This window comes from Lolium rigidum, chromosome 4 (genome assembly GCF_022539505.1).
Source record: "Lolium rigidum isolate FL_2022 chromosome 4, APGP_CSIRO_Lrig_0.1, whole genome shotgun sequence".
Lineage (NCBI taxonomy): Eukaryota > Viridiplantae > Streptophyta > Magnoliopsida > Poales > Poaceae > Lolium > Lolium rigidum.
The window spans coordinates 9,988,525-10,010,253 of NC_061511.1; the positions used below are offsets into that span (position 1 = coordinate 9,988,525).

General features: G+C 43.1%; 1 protein-coding gene across 1 annotated transcript; it reads left to right on the forward strand.

Moving 5' to 3' along the window:
* The first annotated feature begins 19,416 nt into the window (after positions 1-19,416).
* On the forward strand, positions 19,417-21,476 carry LOC124646672 (probable inactive serine/threonine-protein kinase fnkC). The gene is made up of 5 exons (XM_047186759.1): positions 19,417-19,697; positions 19,937-20,097; positions 20,677-20,968; positions 21,065-21,231; positions 21,322-21,476. Exons 1-5 carry the CDS (start codon positions 19,417-19,419, stop codon positions 21,474-21,476), a joined length of 1,056 nt encoding a protein of 351 aa, XP_047042715.1.
* The last annotated feature ends 253 nt before the right edge of the window (positions 21,477-21,729 follow it).

Consider the following 21,729-nt stretch of genomic DNA (forward strand, 5'->3'; position numbering starts at 1 on the left):
AATTTCTTGGAATTAAGAAACATTGACAAACACTTTTGTCTTTGTCTCCATTGTGGGAAGAATTCCCAATCAATTCTCTGGGATAACCAACAAAGACATTCATTCGATTTTGGTTGTAAACTTATTTACTTATGCTATGCATACCAAAATTTAAGAAAAGACTATTAGGGTTTATACCCATGTCATAACTCGTATGATGTCATTTCAACGGATCATGATGATGCTCTATTCGAGTGTAAAGCGGTAGTCTCTAAAGCATAATTCACAAAAATATAATGGCATTAATATTTTATCTCATCATTGACCCAACTAGGTTTGGATACATCTCTCGGATACTTCATCATCACTATGATACTCCAAGAAATGTGAGTTGTAGAACAATTTCATAACTCTCTTAGATGTTCGCTAAAACTAGTAATTCAAATATTTCCACTATGATCCAATCATAGATATTTGACTTTTCTATTACGATGATTTCTACTTCATGCTGAAATTTATTTGAATCCATTCAAATGTTTCAAACTTCTTCCTTATTGAATATATCCACATATATACTCAATTCATTGTTGAAAGTTTTCATGAAGTATAAGAATCTCCCGCACACAACTATGCCCAGTGAACCATATACATCATCATGTATTTTTCACTAAGTTAGTTGCCCGTTCAACTCTTGGCCTATGAACGGTATTTTAATCATTCTCTTTAGAAAAGATTTGCAAGCACCAAATGATTCAAAAATCAAATGACTCCAAAAATCCATTTACATGGAGTTCCTTCATGCGTTTCTTTCTAACATGACCTAAATGGCGGTTCCACAAATAAGTGGAATTCAAATCATTTGCCTTATGGCATTCTAGCGTCAGTGTTATGTATGTGTGTTTCATCATTAAGATTTATAATAACTTATCCATCGTACATGGAGTAATGTCATAATTTGAACAACTCATTGTTTTCATTTGACCAGAGCAAAATAACAATTATTAAGTTCTTTATTATAAATTCTAAGGGTTAGATAGAATGCCAACGATGAACATAATAACACTTTATTTTTGTTCCAGGCGTGCATTCCTATCATATTCCTTGTCAGTCACTTAGGCCATTGTATTCTTGTATTGCGTTGTTTTGTATGACACTTCATACCAACCAATATAGTACCAATACCCAAGAATTTCATAGTGTGACTTAACTAGGAATACAACCATAACATGTATATCATTTATATACACCTGAGCTAGACTTTCTAGTCTTTTCTTTTCTTTTTGCCAAAATATCTTTTGCAGTTTCTCTTTTAGCTTTCCTCATTATTCGGAAAACACTTCAACATCATTAACTTCTAGGTTTGTTGGTCAAATACCAATAACCTTGAGGTTCTTACTTTGAAGTTGATCATCATATGTTAAGTGTTCCGGATTTCACTATTAGTAACCTTGTAATATGATGAACAATTTCACTCATAATATTATCCATTGTATCATGATGACTTTCTGAGACCATGTCTGTACATGCTAGGCTCATAAAGTTTTAACCTTGGTATTCGCATGTGCAAATCTGGCTTGCACCCGTTGTATGCACACGTAGAATCTATCACACCCGATCATCACGTGATGCTTCGATACGACGAGTCTTAGCAACGGTGCATACTAAGGATGATAACTTTATGGATATGCGAATATCGTTAGTGCCCCAATAGTTGGAGGATTGTGACGCCTCGGCGTCTTCAACCTTCATACATTCCCATAAAACTTATGAGTTTATGTAGTCTCACCATATAATATTCTATCATCTTGCAATAAGGTCTTAGATATCTCATATATCTCATACCTTGATTATTTCGAAAACTAAATTTTCAGCTCCTTACTTTTCAAACAGATTTGAACTTCAAGTTTCACGGAGACAAGATAACTTTAGGTACTAATTGAAACCATAGCTCTCTGAATCAACAAAGTGAGTTTCACTAAATGTTTGCAATAGGACTTAATCATTTCTTGATTCATTAACAATACGGTACCAAACCGTAAAGTTTCTTATCAGATTTTAACAGTATTTCTATCTCAATAACAAGACTAGCGCATAGTAGAAAACGGATGCCAATACTACAAAAATTAATTCAAAATACTACTCGGACTATGTTTATGATAATTAGTTCATGTTCTAATCTTATTACTAATGAACTCCCACTTAATACAACATCCCTCATAGTTGTTAAGTGGTACACGATCCAAATCCACTACACCAAAACCGATCATCACGTGAGATGATGTAGCTTCAATGGTGAACATCAACATGTTGATCATATCATCCATATGACTCGTGTTCAACCTTTCGGTTTCCGTTGTCCCGAGGCCATGTCTGTACATGCTAGGCTCGTCAAGCAAACCCAAGTATTCTGCGTGTGCAACATGTCTTACACCCGTTGTATGTGAACGTTGAATCTACCACATCCGATCATCACGAGATGCTTCGAAACGACGAACTGTACAACGGTGCATACGAGGGAAGAACACTTTATTATCTTGATATTAATGTGAGGGATCATCTTATAATGCTACCGTCGCGATCTAAGCAAAATAAGATGCATAAAGGATTAACATCACATGCAATTCATATGTGATATGATATGGCCCTTTAGTCTTTGCGCCTTCGATCTTCATCTCCAAAGCACGGACATGATCTCCATCATCAACGGGCATGATCTCCATCATCGTCGGCGTAGTGTCAAGGTTCATGGCGCCGTCTTCATGATTGTCCTCCATGTAGCAACTATTACAACTACTTTGAAATACCTCTCAACATGAAATTTAAAGACAACCATAAGGCTCCTGCCGGTTGCCACAATACAATAATGATCATCTCATACATATTCATCATCACATTATGGCCATATCACATCACCAAACCCTGCAAAAACAAGTTAGACGCTCTCTAATTTGGTTTGCATATTTTACGTGGTTTAGGGTTTTCGATATAGATCTAATCTACCTACGAACATGAACCACAACGTTGATACTAATGTTGTCAATAGAAGAGTAAATTGAATCTTTACTATAGTAGGAGAGACGAGACACCCGCAAAGCCTCTTATGCAATACAAGTTGCATGTCGAACGAGGAACAAGTCTCATGAACGCGGTCATGTAAAGTTAGTCCGAGCCGCTTCATCCCACTATGCCATAAAGATGCAAAGTACTCAACTAAAGATAACAAGAGCATCAACGCCCACAAAACCATTGTGTTCTACTCGTGCAACCATCTATGCATAGACACGGCTCTGATACCACTGTAGGAAAACGTTGCATAGAAAACAAAAAAATTTCCTACCGCGAACACGCAATCCAAGCCAAGATGCAATCTAGAAGACAGTAGCAACGAGGGGGTATCGAGTCTCACCCTTGAAGAGATTCCAAAGCCTACAAGATGAGGCTCTTGTTGCTGCGGTAGACATTCACTTGCCGCTTGCAAAAGCGCGTAGAAGATCTTGATCACGATCGGTTCCGGCGCCACGAACGGGCAGCACCTCCGTACTCGGTCACACGTTCGGTTGTTGATGAAGACGACGTCCACCTCCCCGTTCCAGCGGGCAGCGGAAGTAGTAGCTCCTCTTGAATCCGACAGCACGACGGCGTGGTGTCGGTGGTGGTGGAGAAATCCGGCGGAGCTTCGCTTAAGCGTGCGGGATGTGGTGGAGGAGAGAGACCGCTAGGGTTTGGGGAGAGAGGGGGTTGGGCGCCGACCCTCTAAGGGGTGCGGCCAAGGCTGAGGCTTGAAGTGGTCAGCCCCTCTCCTATGCCCCTCATTATATAGGTGGAAGCACCAAGAGTTCTAGTCCAAGTCTTCGAATAAGACCCCAACACTAAAACCTCCCATATGTGGGAAACCTACTCAAGGAGGGAGTCCTACCCAAGGTGGGACTCCCACCTTTCCTTGAGGTGGGTTGGCCGGCCACCCTAGGGGAGTCCACCTTGGACTCCTCCCCTTTAGGGTTGGCTGGTCATGCAAGGTGGAGTCCCTCCGGGACTCTACTTTCCATGGTGATTTCTTCCGGACTTTTCTAGAACCTTCTAGAACCTGCCATAAATGCACCGGATCATTTCCAAACTTGGAATATGACTTCCTATATATGAATCTTTATTCTCCGGACCATTCCGGAACTCCTCGTGATGTCCGGGATCTCATCCGGGACTCCGAACAAATATTCGAACTCCATTCCATATTCAAGTTCTACCATTTCAACATCCAACTTTAAGTGTGTCACCCTACGGTTCGTGAACTATGCGGACATGGTTGAGTACTCACTCCGACCAATAACCAATAGCGGGATCCGGAGATCCATAATGGCTCCCACATATTCAACGATGACTTTAGTGATCGAATGAACCATTCACATACGATACCAATTCCCTTTGTCATGCGATATTTTACTTGTCCGAGGTTTGATCTTCGGTATCACTCTATACCTTGTTCATCCTCGTCTCCCGACAAGTACTCTTTACTCGTACCGTGGTATGTGGTCTCTTATGAACTTATTCATATGCTTGCAAGACATTAGACGACATTCCACCGAGAGGGCCCGGAGTATATCTATCCGTCATCGGGATGGACAAATCCCACTTGTTGATCCATATGCCTCAACTCATACTTTCCGGATACTTAATCCCACCTTTATAACCACCCATTTACGCAGTGGCGTTTGATGTAATCAAAGTACCTTTCCGGTATAAGTGATTTACATGATCTCATGGTCATAAGGACTAGGTAACTATGTATCGAAAGCTTATAGCAAATAACTTAATGACGAGATCTTATGCTACGCTTAATTGGGTGTGTCCATTACATCATTCATACAATGATATAACCTTGTTATTAATAACAACCAATGTTCATGATTATGAAACTAATCATCCATTAATCAACAAGCTAGTTAAGAGGTATACTAGGGACTCTTTGTTTGTCTACATATCACACATGTACTAATGTTTCGGTTAATACAATTATAGCATGATATATAAACATTTATCATAAACATAAAGATATAAATAATAACCACTTTATTATTGCCTCTAGGGCATATCTCCTTCACACGAGACAAGGAGTCATTGTTATTGTACATTGCAGCCACACCTCAGGTGGTCAGCACAGTCCTCGTGGTAGAAAGAGAGGAAGAGGGAAAATTCACGGAGTTTAGCGGCCAGTATATTTCCTTAGCGGAGTTCTATCACCATACAAACAGCGCTACCCGCAGTATCAGAAGCTGGCATACAGAGTATTCATGTCAGCAAGAAAGCTAAGGCACTTTTTTTTGGTACACTCGATAATAGTGGTCAGTGAGGCGCCCCTCTCAAAAAATTTAAACAATCTAGAAGCTACAGGACGTGTCTCCCTTTGGGGAATCGAACTTTCCCCTCGGGACATCACGTATGAAAAAAGAAAAGCAATAAAGTTGCAAATTCTGCCGGACTTCATCGTAGAGTGGATGGAACTCAAAAATTACAGGACCCCCAGATTTGTCGAGTACATGGCATATGAACTTCGACGGGTCCAAAAGATTAGAAGCAGCTAGAGTAGGCGTAGTACTTGTTTCACCGCAAGGTGATAAGATGAAGTATATACTGCGGATGACCTTCCCCAACGCATCAAACAACGAAGCAGAATATGAAGCTCTTATTCACGAGATGAAGATGGCAAAGGCGTGCGGCGCTACTCGCCTCAAAATCTTTGGTGACTCTCAGCTGGTCGCACAATAGGTGATGAAAAAGTTTGACGCAATCAACGACAGCATGATGGCATATAAGGAGGTATAGAATGAACTCGAGAAAACCTTCGATGGTTGCAAGGTAAATAATGTTAGCAGACTAAGTAACGATGAGGCCGACGTTCTGGCAAACATCGGGTCGCAATGTCTACCCATACCACCTGGAGTATTTTTGGAGGAAATCGGCGAAAGGTCAACTAAGCCGAGGAAAACAGCGCCGAAACAGCCGAAGAAAAAGGATAATCCCAACAAAGGCTCGGGGGCTGCAGCAGCCCAAGAATCTCATGTTTCTGATGAGGAGGGAGAACCAGAGGATGTCATGATGATAAATCCCGTGGATGCAATCATACTTCGCGTACATCACGAGGAAAGAATTACTTGAGGATCCAGTGGAGGCATGGAGAGTCATCCGACGATCTAAGGCATTCAATGTTGTCAAGGGAGAACTATACAAGCGAAGCATATCAGGCGTGCTGCAGAGGTGCGTCACACCCGAGGAAGGACGCACCATATTGAAGGATATACACGGAGGCATATGTGGCCACTACGCAAGTAGTCGAGCAATTGCAGCCAAGGCCTTTCGAGCTGGGTTTTACTGGTTGTCAGCCATAGAGGATGCGAAGGAAATCGTGCGTACTTGTGAAGCTTGCCAAAGATTCGCGGCCAAACCTCATTCTCCAATCACAGAATTAATGTCAATACCTTTGGCGTGGCCTTTTGCACAATGGCGGCTCGATATGGTAGGAAAACTACTACACAAGTCTTGGCCAGGAGGGCACCTATATTTGCTGGTGGCAGTCGATAAATTCACCAGGTGGATCGAAGCAATACCAGTAACTTCGGCATATGCAACATCAGCAGTAAATTTCATCAAGGGAATAGTTTTTTGGTTCGGTGTCCCTAACAGCATAGTCACAGACAACGGCAGCAATTTCACCTCCCGAGAATTCAAGGACTACTGTGAAGGCGTGGGCATCAAGTTGCAGTTCGCGTCTGTTGCACACCCGTAAACCAATGGCCAAGTCGAAAAAGCAAACGGACTTATATGCAGTGGCATCAAGAAACATCTGCTGACACCACTCGAAAAAGCGAAGCATACTTGGGTCGATGAGTTACCCAGTGTCCTCTGGAGCTTGCGAACAATGCCCAATGCAGCAACTCAGGAAACTCTATTTTTCCTAGTTCATGGCGCTGAAGCGGTACTCCCGATAGAAATAGAACACAATTCCCCTGGAGTTGTGGAATATGATGAGGAAGTTTCTTAGAAGGCGCTTGAAGATGGTGTGAACGCACTGTATGAAGCAAGAGATGTGGTGCTTTCGAGAGTAAGTTCGTATCAGCAAAATCTTAAAACCTACCGCAACCGACGTTTGCGGCCTAGATCCTTCGAAGTTGGTGACTTAGTTCTTCGGCTCAAGCAGGATGGTCATGAAAAGCTGGAATCGTCATGGGTAGGACCATACATCATCATCGAAGTTATCCCAGGAGGAGCATATCGACTAAAGGGCAAGAAGTCGGGCAAAGATAAAGGGAACACGTGAAACGTTGCGCAGCTGTGACCTTTCTACGCCTAGATAAGAGCCAATATAGTAGCAACTATGTAAACATACATTGTATCTGAACAGCTCGCAAGTTTTCATATGTGCTCTTTTCCTTTCAGGATACCGAGTGAGACTGAAAGGTTTTTAATGAGGTGGTCTTGCGATGCTTCAATATAGCATGGTTTAAATAAAAAATAGTGATCATATATATTTTTGCTTCGTTACAAAGCAATGCTTGGGGGCTAGAACCCGCAAATCTACAACATAGTCGATTCCGACAAAAGAGTGGCAATATACACGCTTTGGTTTCATAAAAACCTCGCGAAAAATAGTTTTCTCATACTCGGGGGCTAAGAAGAAAGTTACAATATAAATGAGAAGAATTTTCTTTGACTCATAAGTCTCGCAACATTTTACAACACCTGACAAGAAAATACACATGAATAAATGGTCCGCATAGGGACCCGACATTGAAAACAATATAGATGACAAGTGTTCAAAAACGCGTCTTGGCTAAAAACCTCGCGCGTTGAACAATATAAAAAGAGTTTCTATATTAACCTATCTATATTTTCTCTGGCAGCGCGTACTTGCTGTGTCGAATCATCATATGTGTATTCTTTGAAGAAGGATGTGTCTACCTTAAGGAGTTCATCAATCATCCTCTCAGCAATAGGTGTTGCGGCCTCGTTATGCCGAACAATGTTTACATGCCTCTTCGACAGCTTAAGCAGAATAGTTACGACAACCTTGTCAAGATCCAACTTCGAGTTGCAAATTCGCATCCATATTAAAGCAAATTTTCCTCCAGCTACCATTTGTGCCTTCACGAAGTTATGGATGTTACGTACGTCCTTAAATTGATCCATAAGCTCAGTGAGGTTCTCAGGCTGAGGATTCTGAGGAAACATGTCATTGTATACTATGGCTAAGGTACTAATGCAGAAGTCAAGAAAATCTTGAGTTTGGGCAGCGCGGTCTTGAAATAAAACAATACAGCGACACCGGGCTTTGGCAAGACGAAGAAGATTTTCAACTCGCATGTTTACCCTCTGTTCTTCAGCAGCAACATCAACAAATGCACCTACGAGGGACGAGAGAAGATACCAACATGACAAAGAGGTAAACACGTACAGCCACATAAAGAGGAGGTCTTAGGATATGAAGGACGTAATGGCCATATCTTGACTTGCATCAGTCATAAGGTCTAGCATATAATTCTCGCGCTGAGCAGACGAGGCAGCATTGGCAGTCGCAGTTTCTTTCAGATCAAGACATTCTTGCGCCCGACGAAGAGCCGCTTGCTCCCGATCCGAGGATTTCCGTGATTGTTCTAGAGCAATCTTAGTTTGTTTTTTCATCGACTGCAGTTATTGGCGTAATTCGGCCAGTTCTTTCTGGATCGAACCAGGACACGACGAAACATCCAAGGTGTTGTCAGGCACTCTCGCAGAATGTGAAGTAGTAGGGAAAGTGTTAGAGTATCCAGCACTGGTATAGTTGTCAAAAATCAACTGGAAGACAAAAATCATCGACATCAATCATTCAACAAGACACATTTTTCTTTCATAGTCATAGTCATAATATATTACATAAAGGAGTTTTTATAAAATACGGCTCGTAAGGAGCTTACATATAAAGGTCGGGAACAACAAAAGGCGACAGTATCTACAAAAAAGGAAAAAGGAAGTACAAGTTGATCTACTTGACCTCCGTGTGGACAGTGCTGGCAGAGGCCGAAGACTTCGGGTCAAGGAAGGCGACAAGTTTCTTCGTGTAGAGTTTGGCATCCTTCACCAGAGCCCTCCACTTTTCGCTGTTTAAGCCCTTGACAGCAGCAACCCTTGTCCAGTCGACTTTTTGGCCACTGGCTGCCACGAGAGCAATGGTCCCCTCGACTCCAATCTTAAAGCTCGCCTGGCGATGCGCCAAGGCTGGATCATCTTTCGCAAGGAAGAGATGGACGAGTTGGGAGAATACTTCGGGTTGCACAACCTTCGGGAAGAAGTGGGGAAGGATGCGTCTAAATGCATCTCGCGTGGATGACAGGCACTCGCGCGCCAAGTTGGAGTTTAGCTCGAGAACGGTGAGGGCGTCCATGACACGACCCTCATCCAATTCTTGATTCTTGGTGTAGTGTTCACCCATCTTCCCTGATGAAGAAAAGAAAGATTTCATCAATGACAAAATAAATTTTGCTTGGCGATGAATGAAGAAGGACAAAGGGAAATATAGCACTACTCGAAAATCTCCGGGATTGCATCTCGAGGCGCGTAATTATCTCACTATCGCGTTGGATGATTTGTGTCTCTTTATCGCTTAAGGAATTTTCGGCGGCTTGAAGTCTTCGGCGAAGATCTTCGACACCAGCAGCATCTTTTTTAGCTTTTTCGCGAGCCTCTTCGCTAGCTTTAAGCTTTTCCTCCAAAGCATTGGCGCGCGCTTCGGCGAGTCACAACACATCTGATAAAGAAAAAACAAATGAAGGCTTGGAACAAGAAAGAAGGGTCTAGTGTATTAGATGCAGAGATAAAGTTACCTCTAAGATATTCAGCTTCGTTTCGAAGCCCGATAAAGCGGGAGCCCACGTTAACCAGATCCTTCATGAAGGGCTTCAAAAATGGTCGACAGGCAAAGATTGAGTACCACCAATTTGGAAGTTATTCAAGTAAACAAAAAAGGGGTGAAAAAATAAAGAAGAGTAGCTCACATCATCAAGGAAAGGAGTCAATAGACTCCTGGTGTCAATCTCTTGCTTGCCAGTAGAACTCGTCCTGGACCTCTTTTTCTTCGGCACTAGGGGGCTGGGCGCCGGACTTGATGCTTCTGGATCAATGGGTGTTGGAGGCGAGTCTTCTGGCGCAGCATGGTGATCTTCGGAAAGAACTAACATCTGGGAGGTGCTTGTGTTGGCTGGCCCATGAACCTCGAGTGCCAGCTCTTCTTGGTCATCTATGCCAATACAGAAGCAATAAATACGCAGAAAATAAAATAAAAGAAAGGAAAGAAACAGAGGACCAACTTACGAGCTGACATCACTAGTGGTAGCGAAGGGGTCGAAGATATTTTGTTCTTTAGGAGAAGATTCTTTGGCAGCCGATACAGAAAGCTTCGACACGCCGAAATCTTCCTCCTCAATGTTTCTTTTCCTCTTGCGCTCATCGAGAGCAGCAGAAAGAGGAGGAGAGACCGAATGAGTGGAGTCAGAAGCCTATACTGACTCCGAATCTTGGTCAGAGAAACCCTTACTTTTCTCATATTCTGCGGGTTCGCTCTCGAGGATAGAAGCTTCTTGTGAGTCATCATTAATGACGGCTCACTCATCTACCTCTCCACCTTCCGGAAGTGGAGGAAGGGAGGAAAGAATTTGGTGATCCTGTGACAAAGGAGAACAAGACAGCAAGGCGAATTTATCAAAACCAAAAGAAAAAATAGCGAACATATAGGAGAAAACTCGAAGGAAAAAAACTTACATATAGGAGAAAACTCGAAGGAAAAAAACTTACATTTGGAAGCGCGTGGTTACCGCTGAAGGGTTCTACGCTGTAAGAAGAGGGAACTTCATTGTTCTTGCCAAGGGTGAAGCGGCGGACAAGATTCTCCAAATCTTTCAAAGGAATATCGATGGAGACCCTGTCAGTATCTTCAGCACCCGACTACATCCAGAGAGGGTTTTTTCGAGCTTGAAGAGGTTGTACTCGAATGCGCAGAAAGTGCGCAATGATCTGCACACCTGACAATTCCGCCCCGTCGGTGTTTTGGAGCTCTTGGATGCGTGTAATTAGCGCGTCAGTGGCTGTCTTTTCTTTGGCTGTAGCTTCTGCATCCCAAGATTTGCGCCTTTGAATTTCTTCAGCAGTATCAAAGGGAGCAAGGCCATATTGTTGGGAAGCCGAAGAAACGTCCTTCCCGTAAAGCCACTTCTTTCGCCATCCTTGGACGGAATCGGCAAACTTCACGTCAAAATATCCGGCTTCCGGCCGGACGCAGATGCAAACACCACCCACGTTGTAGATGGTGTTCTTCGAGTTGTTGTGGCAGAGGTAGAAGATATGTTTCCATAGGCCCCAGTGAGGGTGGATGCCCAGGAAGCATTCGCAGAGAGTAAAAAAGATAGAGATGTGGAGGATAGAGTTAGGGGTCAGCTGGTGAAGCTCAATCCCTTAGACAAAAAGGAGGCCACGGAGAAATTCGTGTACAGGAGCGGAAAGGCCACAGACGAGAAAGTCAATGAAAGTTACCCGAAAACCTGGGGGGGATGAGGGGAACTTTCATCCCCTGGCATCTGCATGACCTTCTTGCTGAGCAGGTCCATCTTCTTGAGCAGGCGATTGTCCTGCGCGGAGATCTTCGATCTCTCCCATCCGGAGATCGTGTTCTTTTCTTCGCGTTCGCCGGTGCCAGGGGCACGGTTCTTGCAGAGCTTGGTGCGAGGAGCCATGGCAGATGCGAGGTGGAGTGAAGAAAGGAGGAAAAGCGCACGAGGTGCTCGAGGTGCTCGAGGAGGAAGAAGAATAGAGAGAGAATGCGGCGCAGCGAAGGGGAAAACATAGAAAATAGGGTAAACTTAATAGAGGAAGACGATGCAGTTCCGCCGTTGGATGAAAAACGAGAAGATCCTGAGCTCTACACGTATCCATGGGGTAAATGGTCTTTACACTCTATTTTTACTGGGGGAAAGTTACTGTGCGCGTGCCGAGAATATCGGAAGATGTGCGCGCTACTTGCGCGACGTGGAGAGCGTGCAGAAGCTTGGACCCACAAAACAGTGGTGCATCAGGAGTCGTGTCTTCCCAAGGTGGGTGCACATGGTTTTCGTCAGCAACAACGTTAGTGTTGAAAAACTTCGAAAGGTGAAGCAAAGTTTAGTGTGAAGGGAAACTTCGAAAGGTGAAGCAAAGTATAATTGGAAGAAAACTTCGAGAGTTGGAATAATACATGCATGAAAAAATTCGGGAGCCTATGTTCAGATGCAAGCATATTCTCATATGCTCGGGGGCTATTCTTATCAGAAGCATTGAAAATTCTTCAGATAAGAGGTTATGTTGAGCACAAAAATATAGAGTTGGGTAAATAACAGAAGTTGAGCCTACAACCAAGTGCAAACACTCGGCTGTAGCCTCGGGGGCTACTCCCATCGGGAGCGCTGGTCGCGCACCCGATATAAAAAAAACATAGAGTGGTTGAATGATAGAAGATGAGCCTACAACCAAGTGAAAACACTAGGTTGTAGCCTCGGGGGCTACTCCCATCGGGAGCGCTGGTCGTGCAATCTACGATATGTGGAAGCAGAAAAAAGCAGATGTGGCAAGACAATATAAAGAGATGAAGTCGACGAAATATTTACGTACATCTTTGAGTTATACATAATTCGTCGTGTACTCCCATCGGGAGATCTAGATATTACTCAATATAAATATATCAATTCGAAGAAATGAGGTATTTCATCAGCCGAACAAAGGCACTGGACAATATATTCTCAGAGCGCATATGTGTTGTTAAATTTCTTAATGCCATTACTCAAAAAAAGCGTGCGAAGGTAAGACCCCAGGATCCGTCCTGTGTGGTGTGGCATCGCACCTAAATGCGCTCTCCCACTTTATCCGCATCAACATATGTGAAGAAAAATCCTGACGGACGTGTTAGGTATTCGATAAAGTAAAGCTGGAGTTCGATAACGATAAGTTCTTAAGCGGCGCGTGTCGAATTATGCCAGTATCCTGGGTTCGAGTCTAGGGACTTGAGCTTCAAGTAGGTTTATGCGGGTTTGCCACAAGAGCAATTAACTGGTACCTGATCCGTCAGATGAACCAGCCTCATTTACCCATATACATGTACAAAATAGACATTGAGCAAAATAGTCGTTATGGTAAATGCGTACTTTGGTTTTTACGATGGAGATTTTACTCTACTCTACGATTCAAACAAAATCTCGGGGGCTACTGACATAGGTATGCCTAGAAGGCATGCCGAATAAAGTACCCAGGTTGTATTATGATGACGTCAAGCCCATGGACCCAAAGTTTTGGAGGCCCAGAAGCTCAGAGTTCTCCGGATAAGGAAGTTAGAGTTGTATTAGGAATTTTGTATCAATATAGGAAAGGCCCAATGCGCCTCGAGTAGTTTGTAACTTGTACGACACGAAAAGCCTCGGCTCCACCTCCTATATAAAGGGGAGCTGAGGGTGAAACAAGGGATCGAATCTTTGGCCAACAACACCACCGTAACTTTGAGTTGAGCACCTTTTCGGCCGAACCTTCAAGATCTACTTGCCCTCTACTTCTTACAAAACCCTAAGTCTACAATCGGTAGGCATTGATAAGTTAATCCCTTTTCACAACCCAACAAGGGCAAGGGGGTGTGGGAGGAGGACAATGATGGGGGAGGTGAGAGGCTGTGAGTGTGGGAGGAGGTTGTGAGGAGGATGAGGGAGAATGATGCGGTCGAATGTGAGAGGAAGAAGAAAGATGAGGTACAAGCCAATATTGAGGAAGACGAGTGTTCGAGAAATGAGTATTACATGTGGCAATGGCGTGAGAAGAAGCGCCACGAAGATGGGGCAAAAGAACGTCAAAGGAAGATGGAGAAAAACTGGAGGAGGAACTTAGCTATTGTGGCAACAAAGAGAGAGGGGGAGAATAAGCGGCATTTGGACCGGTTGGCCAGTGAGACGGAGCTCATAAAGAAGGAAAGATCAGAAGTAGAAGAAGAGATGAAGAGGAGCATGGAGAGCTGGGTCTTCTTCGACTCCATGGTTCGAACCGCTCGTGATTTGAGGGAAAAGGAAGAACTAGAGATAGAAGTAAGGAAGAGGAAGAGGAATGGGAAAGGATCTTTCCCGACGTAGTAAATCAATTGTGTTTGCCATCATGTCATTTGAACCTCGTGATGCCATGTACTTTGAACCTTGATGTTGTCGTCTACTTTGAACCACGAAGTTGCCGTCTATTTTGAACTGTGGTATTGCAATATGATTGTGCTTTGAACCTTGATGTTGTCGTGTACTGTGAACCTCCGTATTGCAATATGATTGTGACAAAGTAAATATGTGTGCTTAGTACAAACTATGTTAGATTCATTTGTGCCTACATGTTTAATGAGCATAGCACCGATGCGAGTGGTGCTATACTACACAATATAATGCTGATGCCATAGGCGCTATTCTAAATAGAGTTTGGGTACTAGGAGGATACATGGAGGAAAACCTTCTGGTCCTTAGCCATGGAAACACCAAGTCAAGGTGTAGCGCCGATGCCATCGGCGCTACACATTGACTAGGCGTGCAAACGGCTAAGGACCAGAACGTTTCACTCCCAGTAACCCCACCGGTACCCAAACTTTATTTAGCATGGAGCCGATGCGAGTGGCGCTATGTTGTGTAGGAGCTAAGATAAAATAAGGTTTGGGTACCAGGAGATTACTAGGAGCAAAACTTGCTGGTCCTTAGCCATTTCCACGCCTAGTCAATATGTAGCGCCGATGTCCAAACTCCAAGTTTTGCTCCTTGGAACCTCGCACTACACAAACTCCAATTAGCATAGCGCTAGTGGCATCCTCCTCCTCCTCATTGTTCCCCCTCCTTCTCAAATCTAGCCTCATCGGCAACTCGTCATCGGAATCAATGAGCCCAGCCTTCTTTCCACGAGTGACATAACCATCCGGTGTGTAGCGCCTAATGCCCCTCCTAGGATTCAACATGTCAGCGGAACGAATATTCTGTGTGTAAGTTGTTAATATCATGTCATCCTTGACCTTACAAAAAAAAAATCCATGGTGACTTCGATTCAAAAGTGGAAAACTTTGGTATGCAATGTACATTTGAAAGAAGTACCTCATTGTCTTCCACATTTGCCGAGGTAGTGGTGAAGGTCAAGGTAGTGAATCGGAATGAGAGTGCGACGGCGTTGCAATCTCCGAGTCACGGCAGCCTAGGAGGTTACCTAGCCGGTGCAACCGATAGCCAGTGCACTATAGAATGAACGAAGAGATAATAGGTCGATAACATAAAAGGCGTCTTGACTTGCATGTGCATTGTACCTTGATGAACTCACGCAGCGCCGACTCGCCTTTTTCACCCCTTGGATATGACTCATAAGAATCCTCACACTCTTTGGCTTCCTTCTTGATCTCCGAACACTATTGAAAATAATACCGACAAGTTAGCCAACACACTGGTGACACAACAAAGTAGAAGAAACAAACTTGGTAACACATTACCACAAAGTTGAGGACATGAGCAAAAGGGGTTTGAGACCTTTGTGGGACAAGCGTGTTGTATGTATTCTCAGCGACATCATCGAAGCTGATGGGCTCTTCCAAAATCTCTTCATCGTAAGAAGGCAGGCATATCTCGACACGAGTGCTTGAAATGAACTATCGAACATAGTTGTTGAAGGAAATTGGGCAGTAGGCGCGCAGCTGAGATCCTGCACCCATCTTCACTACCTTCACACAGTGATTGAACTTCATGACACGACTCCTATGATTTTTTTGAACCTTTTACTGCAGGACAAAAGCCCCACAGCTCCCCATCTTTATAATATATAAAAAGAAGTTACAAAGCAAAAAAAAACAGTAACCAAAGAAAAAACTGTACTCTAAAACTGTACAGGAAACAAAAAATAAACTAGGACTTTAAGCTAGGTGCTTAATTAAGAAATACTATCCAGGCTAAGAGTTTCTTCTTTCCATCTGGCTTAAAACGATGAGCATGCAAAGACATATCATGAGTGAAATTGCTTCTCCGGACAGCAAATCTCGACTAAATTTGATAAAAAAATTAGCATTCTAAACCTTCCAAATAGGCCAACAGGCTAACGATGCAACCTCACTGACCAAACGGTGCTTATAACTTCTCCTGGCATACTGAGTCAACTGCGATATGCAACAATCAGTACCCCAAGTAATCTGCAAAGAATTCCAAATCGTGATGCTAAAATTGCAATTGAAAAAGAGGTGATCTCTATCTTCGTGGATCCTAGCAGAGCATAGAACATGTTTGTAGTCATCAGTGACCTGCCAATGCCTTCGCTGCAACAAATCTTTTGTATTCAATCTATCACTTAGCAGCAACCAAGTACACATTTTAATCTTCATGATGCATTTGCTCTTCCAGATCCATATATATTGCGGTTGTGCTTGAATATGATCATATAAGGATAACTAATATTTGTGCGGCTTATAATCTCCAGAAGCACATTTCCACTCATCACATCCAACCTCTCTTAAATCCAAATCTCCCAGTAAATTGTTGAATTAGCATATATTCATCATATGCCTGACTGGATAAAGGAAGATGAAACTCCTCAGGCCTATCCAAGAGCATGACCATGTCCTTGAGTGATATCTTCTCATCCTTAGCAAAGGAAAATAGGCTAGGAAATCTCTGTTGCAGAGGAACTCGGGAATCATACACTTCCCATTCATCAGACCGAAACAAAATTGTCTCCCCACTCTTAACCTCAGGTTTGGCCATTGATCGATAATTATCCATCAGCTTTGCTACATCCCAAATTAACTTTACCAAGGAAATATCTAAATTCTTGTTATAGAATTTATGAAGGAACTTAATCAGCAGCGCATCATTCTTCTTCTAAAAATCCGTAATCCCCAAGGCTTACAAATCATGTTCCATGCTACCAATGATTGTTTAGGAATATCCTGATTATCCCTTCAAAGACATTGCCTAATTATCTTGTTAAGTTGCTTTATGATTCCAGGTGGGATATGGACAGTGGAATGCAAGAGAAGGCTGAAATAATGAGCTGTGATCCAGCTCCTTGAGACAAAAAAAACAAGAGGTAGCTGTTAAACTTCTTTCTAACCTATGCACAATAGGTGACAGTTCTTGGATAGATGGTTTTGTAGTACCAACAGCCAATCCAAGATATGTGAAAGGCAAGACCCCGATTTGGCACCCAAATCCTTGAGCCAGTTGTTGAATGCCACGGTCCTCCACATTGATAGCCATCACTGAAGGTTTGTGATAATTTATATTCAAACTAGTAGATTCAGAGTATTTTTTAGCACCTCCTCTAGAGCTAGCACTTGTACCAAATAAGCTCACATAATCAATAATGTGTCATCTGCATGTTGGATAATGGGGAAGTTTGGGTCAATAGTAATAATCGGCAATTTGATATCTCCAGCTGCAAGCATGGCATTGACTACATATTGTAAAAGGTCACCACCAAGGACATGCAGGGGAGGAGACACAGGATCTCCCTGCTTCACTCCCCTTTTGCAATGGAATTGTTTCCTGGAATACCATTCAATAATACAGAGGAAACTCCTAAAGCTAAAGAAAATCTCCGACCCGTCTAATCCAAGATTCCCTAAAGAGCTTCATGTTCCACAGAATCAAAAGTCCTTTAAAAGTCTAGCTTCAAAATGATAATATGTTTTTTAGACACTTGGCCTTGATATAAATAGTCCAAAGTCCAGGCCAGACAATCCTAAATTATTCTGGATCTAATAAAACCATATTGATTTTTATGTACACACATCTTAGGATCTGATATTGCAACCTATTAGCCGCCATTTTTGATATTTCTTTGCTTCTTCCTATCATGGCTCCTATGATAGTCAAGCCAGTTCTTGATCTTTCTTTGCTTCTTCCTGTCAAGCCTGCATGTTTAATGCAAGTTAGGGTAATGTAGCAACTATGTTGCCAAATGATTACATATTCATATACACATATTAATCACCACACATGATTTGAACAATCCATTCAAAAAACAAATCCATCATAACCTAGGGTTTCACCAAATCCATCAAAAAATGTGATGCTTTCTTGGGATGAAAACGAGGGGAACGGAGGAGATTACCTAGAGGGAGAGGTTGAGAACGAAATCCATGGGCAGATGTAACAAATCTAAGTACTTTTAAATAGCATTTGAGAAGGGGAGAGAGAGGAACAGCCGGGTCACGGGGAGAGAGGGGAACAGCCGGGTCAGGGGGAGAGAGGACCAACCAACAACCACAACTTATGGGTTCTAGGAGGGGATGGCAGGGTGCCTCGCGCCACCAAATCCTAAGTCGTAGGATAGCGCCTCTCCGAGCAGCGCTACGCTAAGAAGTATAGCGCCTATAGGAGCGGCGCTACATATGCCGGGGTGGGCCACGGCCTATCCCGCATCGCCACGCTGGCATGAAGTGCAACACCATTCCCATTACCGCTATGATGTGGAGTGAAGCGCCACTCGGACAGGCCTACCCAAAAGGGTTAGTTCCGTGAAATAGTTTCACCAGAGGTTCATTTTTCAAATTTGTTTTAAGTTTGGGTTATTTTTGTCGAATTTGCCGTCGGATACGAGTGAATCGTCAGCCCTATTTCTTGCCGTCCATTTTTGTTTCCATCCCACAGCTCAAAAAGAATCCTGGCTGAAGATATGAACATGGTCCTTGTTACAGTGGGCCCGCGCTGCTCCGTGGGCATTTCTTGTACGGAATCGTATCAGTATGTTTAGGATTTTTTCCCGCAAAAAAAAAAAATAGGAGACAAAGTTGGCCTTTTTCCGGAAACAGGGAACTGGATCCGCCTCGTGAAACCCCTATCCTTCACGGTGAGCAGGCCAAGGAAGTCGAGCTTGCCATACCCATATCGCATCTCCCCGGCGCCTCCATAAACCCTCCTTGTGGCTGCTCAGGGTTCAAGGTACCAAACCATCGTCGGCTAGCAGGACACCACGGCCTGCGAGGTATGCTCCGCCCCAGCTCCCACTCCTAACCCAATCTTGTCTCCGTGTCATCTTTCATCAGATGGTTAATTTGGGGTTTCGTAATGCAATTTAATCAAGAGCGATGTGAAGCTCTCTTGATCTTCGTTCTTTTTTAGCAGTAACTATTATTTGGTTGAGATCTGCGGTTCTTCACTTGCCTATGAATATTATCAGGATATAATGTGTACAACTCTGTATGTTATAAATTAAACGGCACGGTGATTGATTTCGATTGCAGAGGGTTCCCGTGAAGAGGAAGTGCGGGAGCTATGGGCAACTCATGTGTTACTGGCACCTGCAGTAAGGATTTGTTTTGAGCTTTTCTTTGCTTTGTGTTCTTGAAAAAAGAGGTCCCTCTTTGCTTCTTCCTACAATGAGAACTCGTCTCATAATCATCTAAGACGCTATATGCCATCCTTTAAGGCTATTACTGATGCAAGAAAATATGTTGTTGCCGGAGGATCAAAGCAGGGATTAAAAGTGGCACCTTCGCCCGCGAAAGCCGGATCAAACCAGGTATCCGACGAGGCACCTTTTCCGGCCAGAGGCGGATCAAACAACGCATCCGACGAGGCAGCTGCTCCCACGGTGACAACCTTCAAGTGGAGGATCGATGGTTTCTCCTCGCTTCTTGAGAAGGGTCAAGGACTGACCTACTCCAATGTGTTTCAGATGAGAGGGTTGATCTGGTACAATTATTAGCATGATGTTTCTTTTCAGCTATCCCAACAGAGAGCTCGATGCATACAATGTCATGCACAAAAAATTCATTTATCACTTGTTTTCTCTATTCTGTATTTATCTGATTAGCTAATTAGCTAATATCCGGCCCTTCAGAAAAAGAAAGAAATTATTCTCACTTTCTTCTTGTCTATTCCTTTCTCTTGATTTTATTCTGAGGTGACCTTTCTCTTGATTTGACTCGCAGGTACTTGAAACTAAACCCAAGGGACACAAAAAGTGGTGACCAGAATGAATATGTCTCTCTTCAGCTTAGGCTGGGTCGTGCGAAATCGGACATCAACATGGAGACAACTTTGAAGTTTCTGATATATGACCAGTCATTTGGAAAACACCATGAACATCAAGGTACCTTGGGAAATTATTGCTGAAAAATGAAACAGGTTCTTCAACTATTTGGTTTAGTATTGTCGTAGAGGCCAAGTCTCCTATGTATCGTCTTGATGCTTTTGTACAACGCCCTTTATGGAAAACGATCTAGTCAGTCGCTTGACTGGAAGTGTAACTTACCTGTTAGAGCATCACTAGTAGTACCCTTAAACCCTCAAACCCTCATAAATAACCGTTTTTCTACGGGTTGGAATGAAAAAAACGCAAAGATTAGAACCCCTAAACCCCTAAACCCTTAAATAATTTTGAGGGTTGGACCCCGGGTTTGCCCTCCCAACCTTTAAAAGTGAGGGTTGGAGAGGGGAAACAACCCCAACCCCTATTCCTCCACTGTGGGAAATAACCGTTTTTTACGGGTTTGAGTGTTCTAGTATTTGCCCCTATTTTTCAATCCTTATAAGTGCTAAAAAATGTCAATTCTCAACCTTTAGACTGGTTTCAGGATTTGAGGGTTTGAGGGTACTACTAGTGATGCTCTTAGAAGACAAAAACAACAGTTCTCCTAACAAGCCTTACATTTGAATATTTGGTTTGCAGTTAGCCACAAGTTCCACAGTGAAAGCTTAAGTTGTGGGATCTCATGCATGCTTCCTCTCGCGGTACTGAAGGAAATTTCCTCTGGATTCCTTGTTAACAATAGCTGTGTTTTCGCCGTCGAGTTCATCACAGCTGTCGTTGCTAAAGATAACGATGTGTCAGAGACGTTGTTTGTTCAGAAGACGAAAAACATCTGCAGTAAACCCCAAGTCTATACCTGGAACATTGAGGACTTCTTTGTGTTGAAGAATCCAAGCGACTCTCCAGAGTTTGAGCTCTGTGGACACAAATGGTGATACTTACCTTCTTGAATTTGCAGTGCTTAACATGACTCATAATTTTTTAACGCTTAACTACTGGTTTCATACATAATTTGCTGAATTTTCAGGTCCATCAAAATCTATCCATCTGGAGACGATACGAATGGGAACCACCTCTCCTTGTACCTGGTCAGGAAGGTAGCGGATACACTTCACAAGAACTCTGCAAAACTGATAGAAAGTAGCATCTCCATCAAAAACCTTGAAACTGGCAAGCTCTTCACCACAGGAAAAGGTTCGCTCTTTTATGCAATGAACAGGAGTTCAGATTCTAATTGCACTTTTATGATCACATTTCCTGTCTGACACGTTGTTTTCTCTTTAGCTCGGTACCAGTACGCAAAGAATTTCGACAGTTGGGGATGGAAGAAGTTGATATCGCTGGAAGATTTCAAGGACCCGGCAAATGCTTATCTGGTGAAAACAAAGTGCTGCATTGTAGTTGAGCTTGCAGTCATTGGTTCCTCCGAGATTAAGTAGCTATAGTACCGCCTATGCCAAAGTGTGCTTATGTGCTTAGCTTAAATTATTATTCTGCCTTCGTGTCTTCTGGTATTGTTACAAGTCTAAAACTGCAAATCCCAAAGAAACATTCGGAAATGGGTATGTTTTCTAAGGTGCTGGTCATGTATTTTTGGTGTAGTGCCATGATTAATGAATGATTTACATGTTAAACTGTGTATTCTCTAGTTGTATATACCTTTGTATTCTCCTGTATTGTATACCCCTCGCT

What these genes read in the sequence shown, in the direction of transcription:
- LOC124646672 (XM_047186759.1), top strand. Translation starts at nt 19,417, where the DNA reads ATGCCATCCTTTAAGGCTATTACTGATGCAAGAAAATATGTTGTTGCC. An exon ending in GAGCTCTGTGGACACAAATG is followed by an intron (nt 20,969 to 21,064) that starts GTGATACTTACC and finishes CTGAATTTTCAG; the next exon opens with GTCCATCAAAATCTATCCAT. An exon ending in GCTCTTCACCACAGGAAAAG is followed by an intron (nt 21,232 to 21,321) that starts GTTCGCTCTTTT and finishes TTTTCTCTTTAG; the next exon opens with CTCGGTACCAGTACGCAAAG.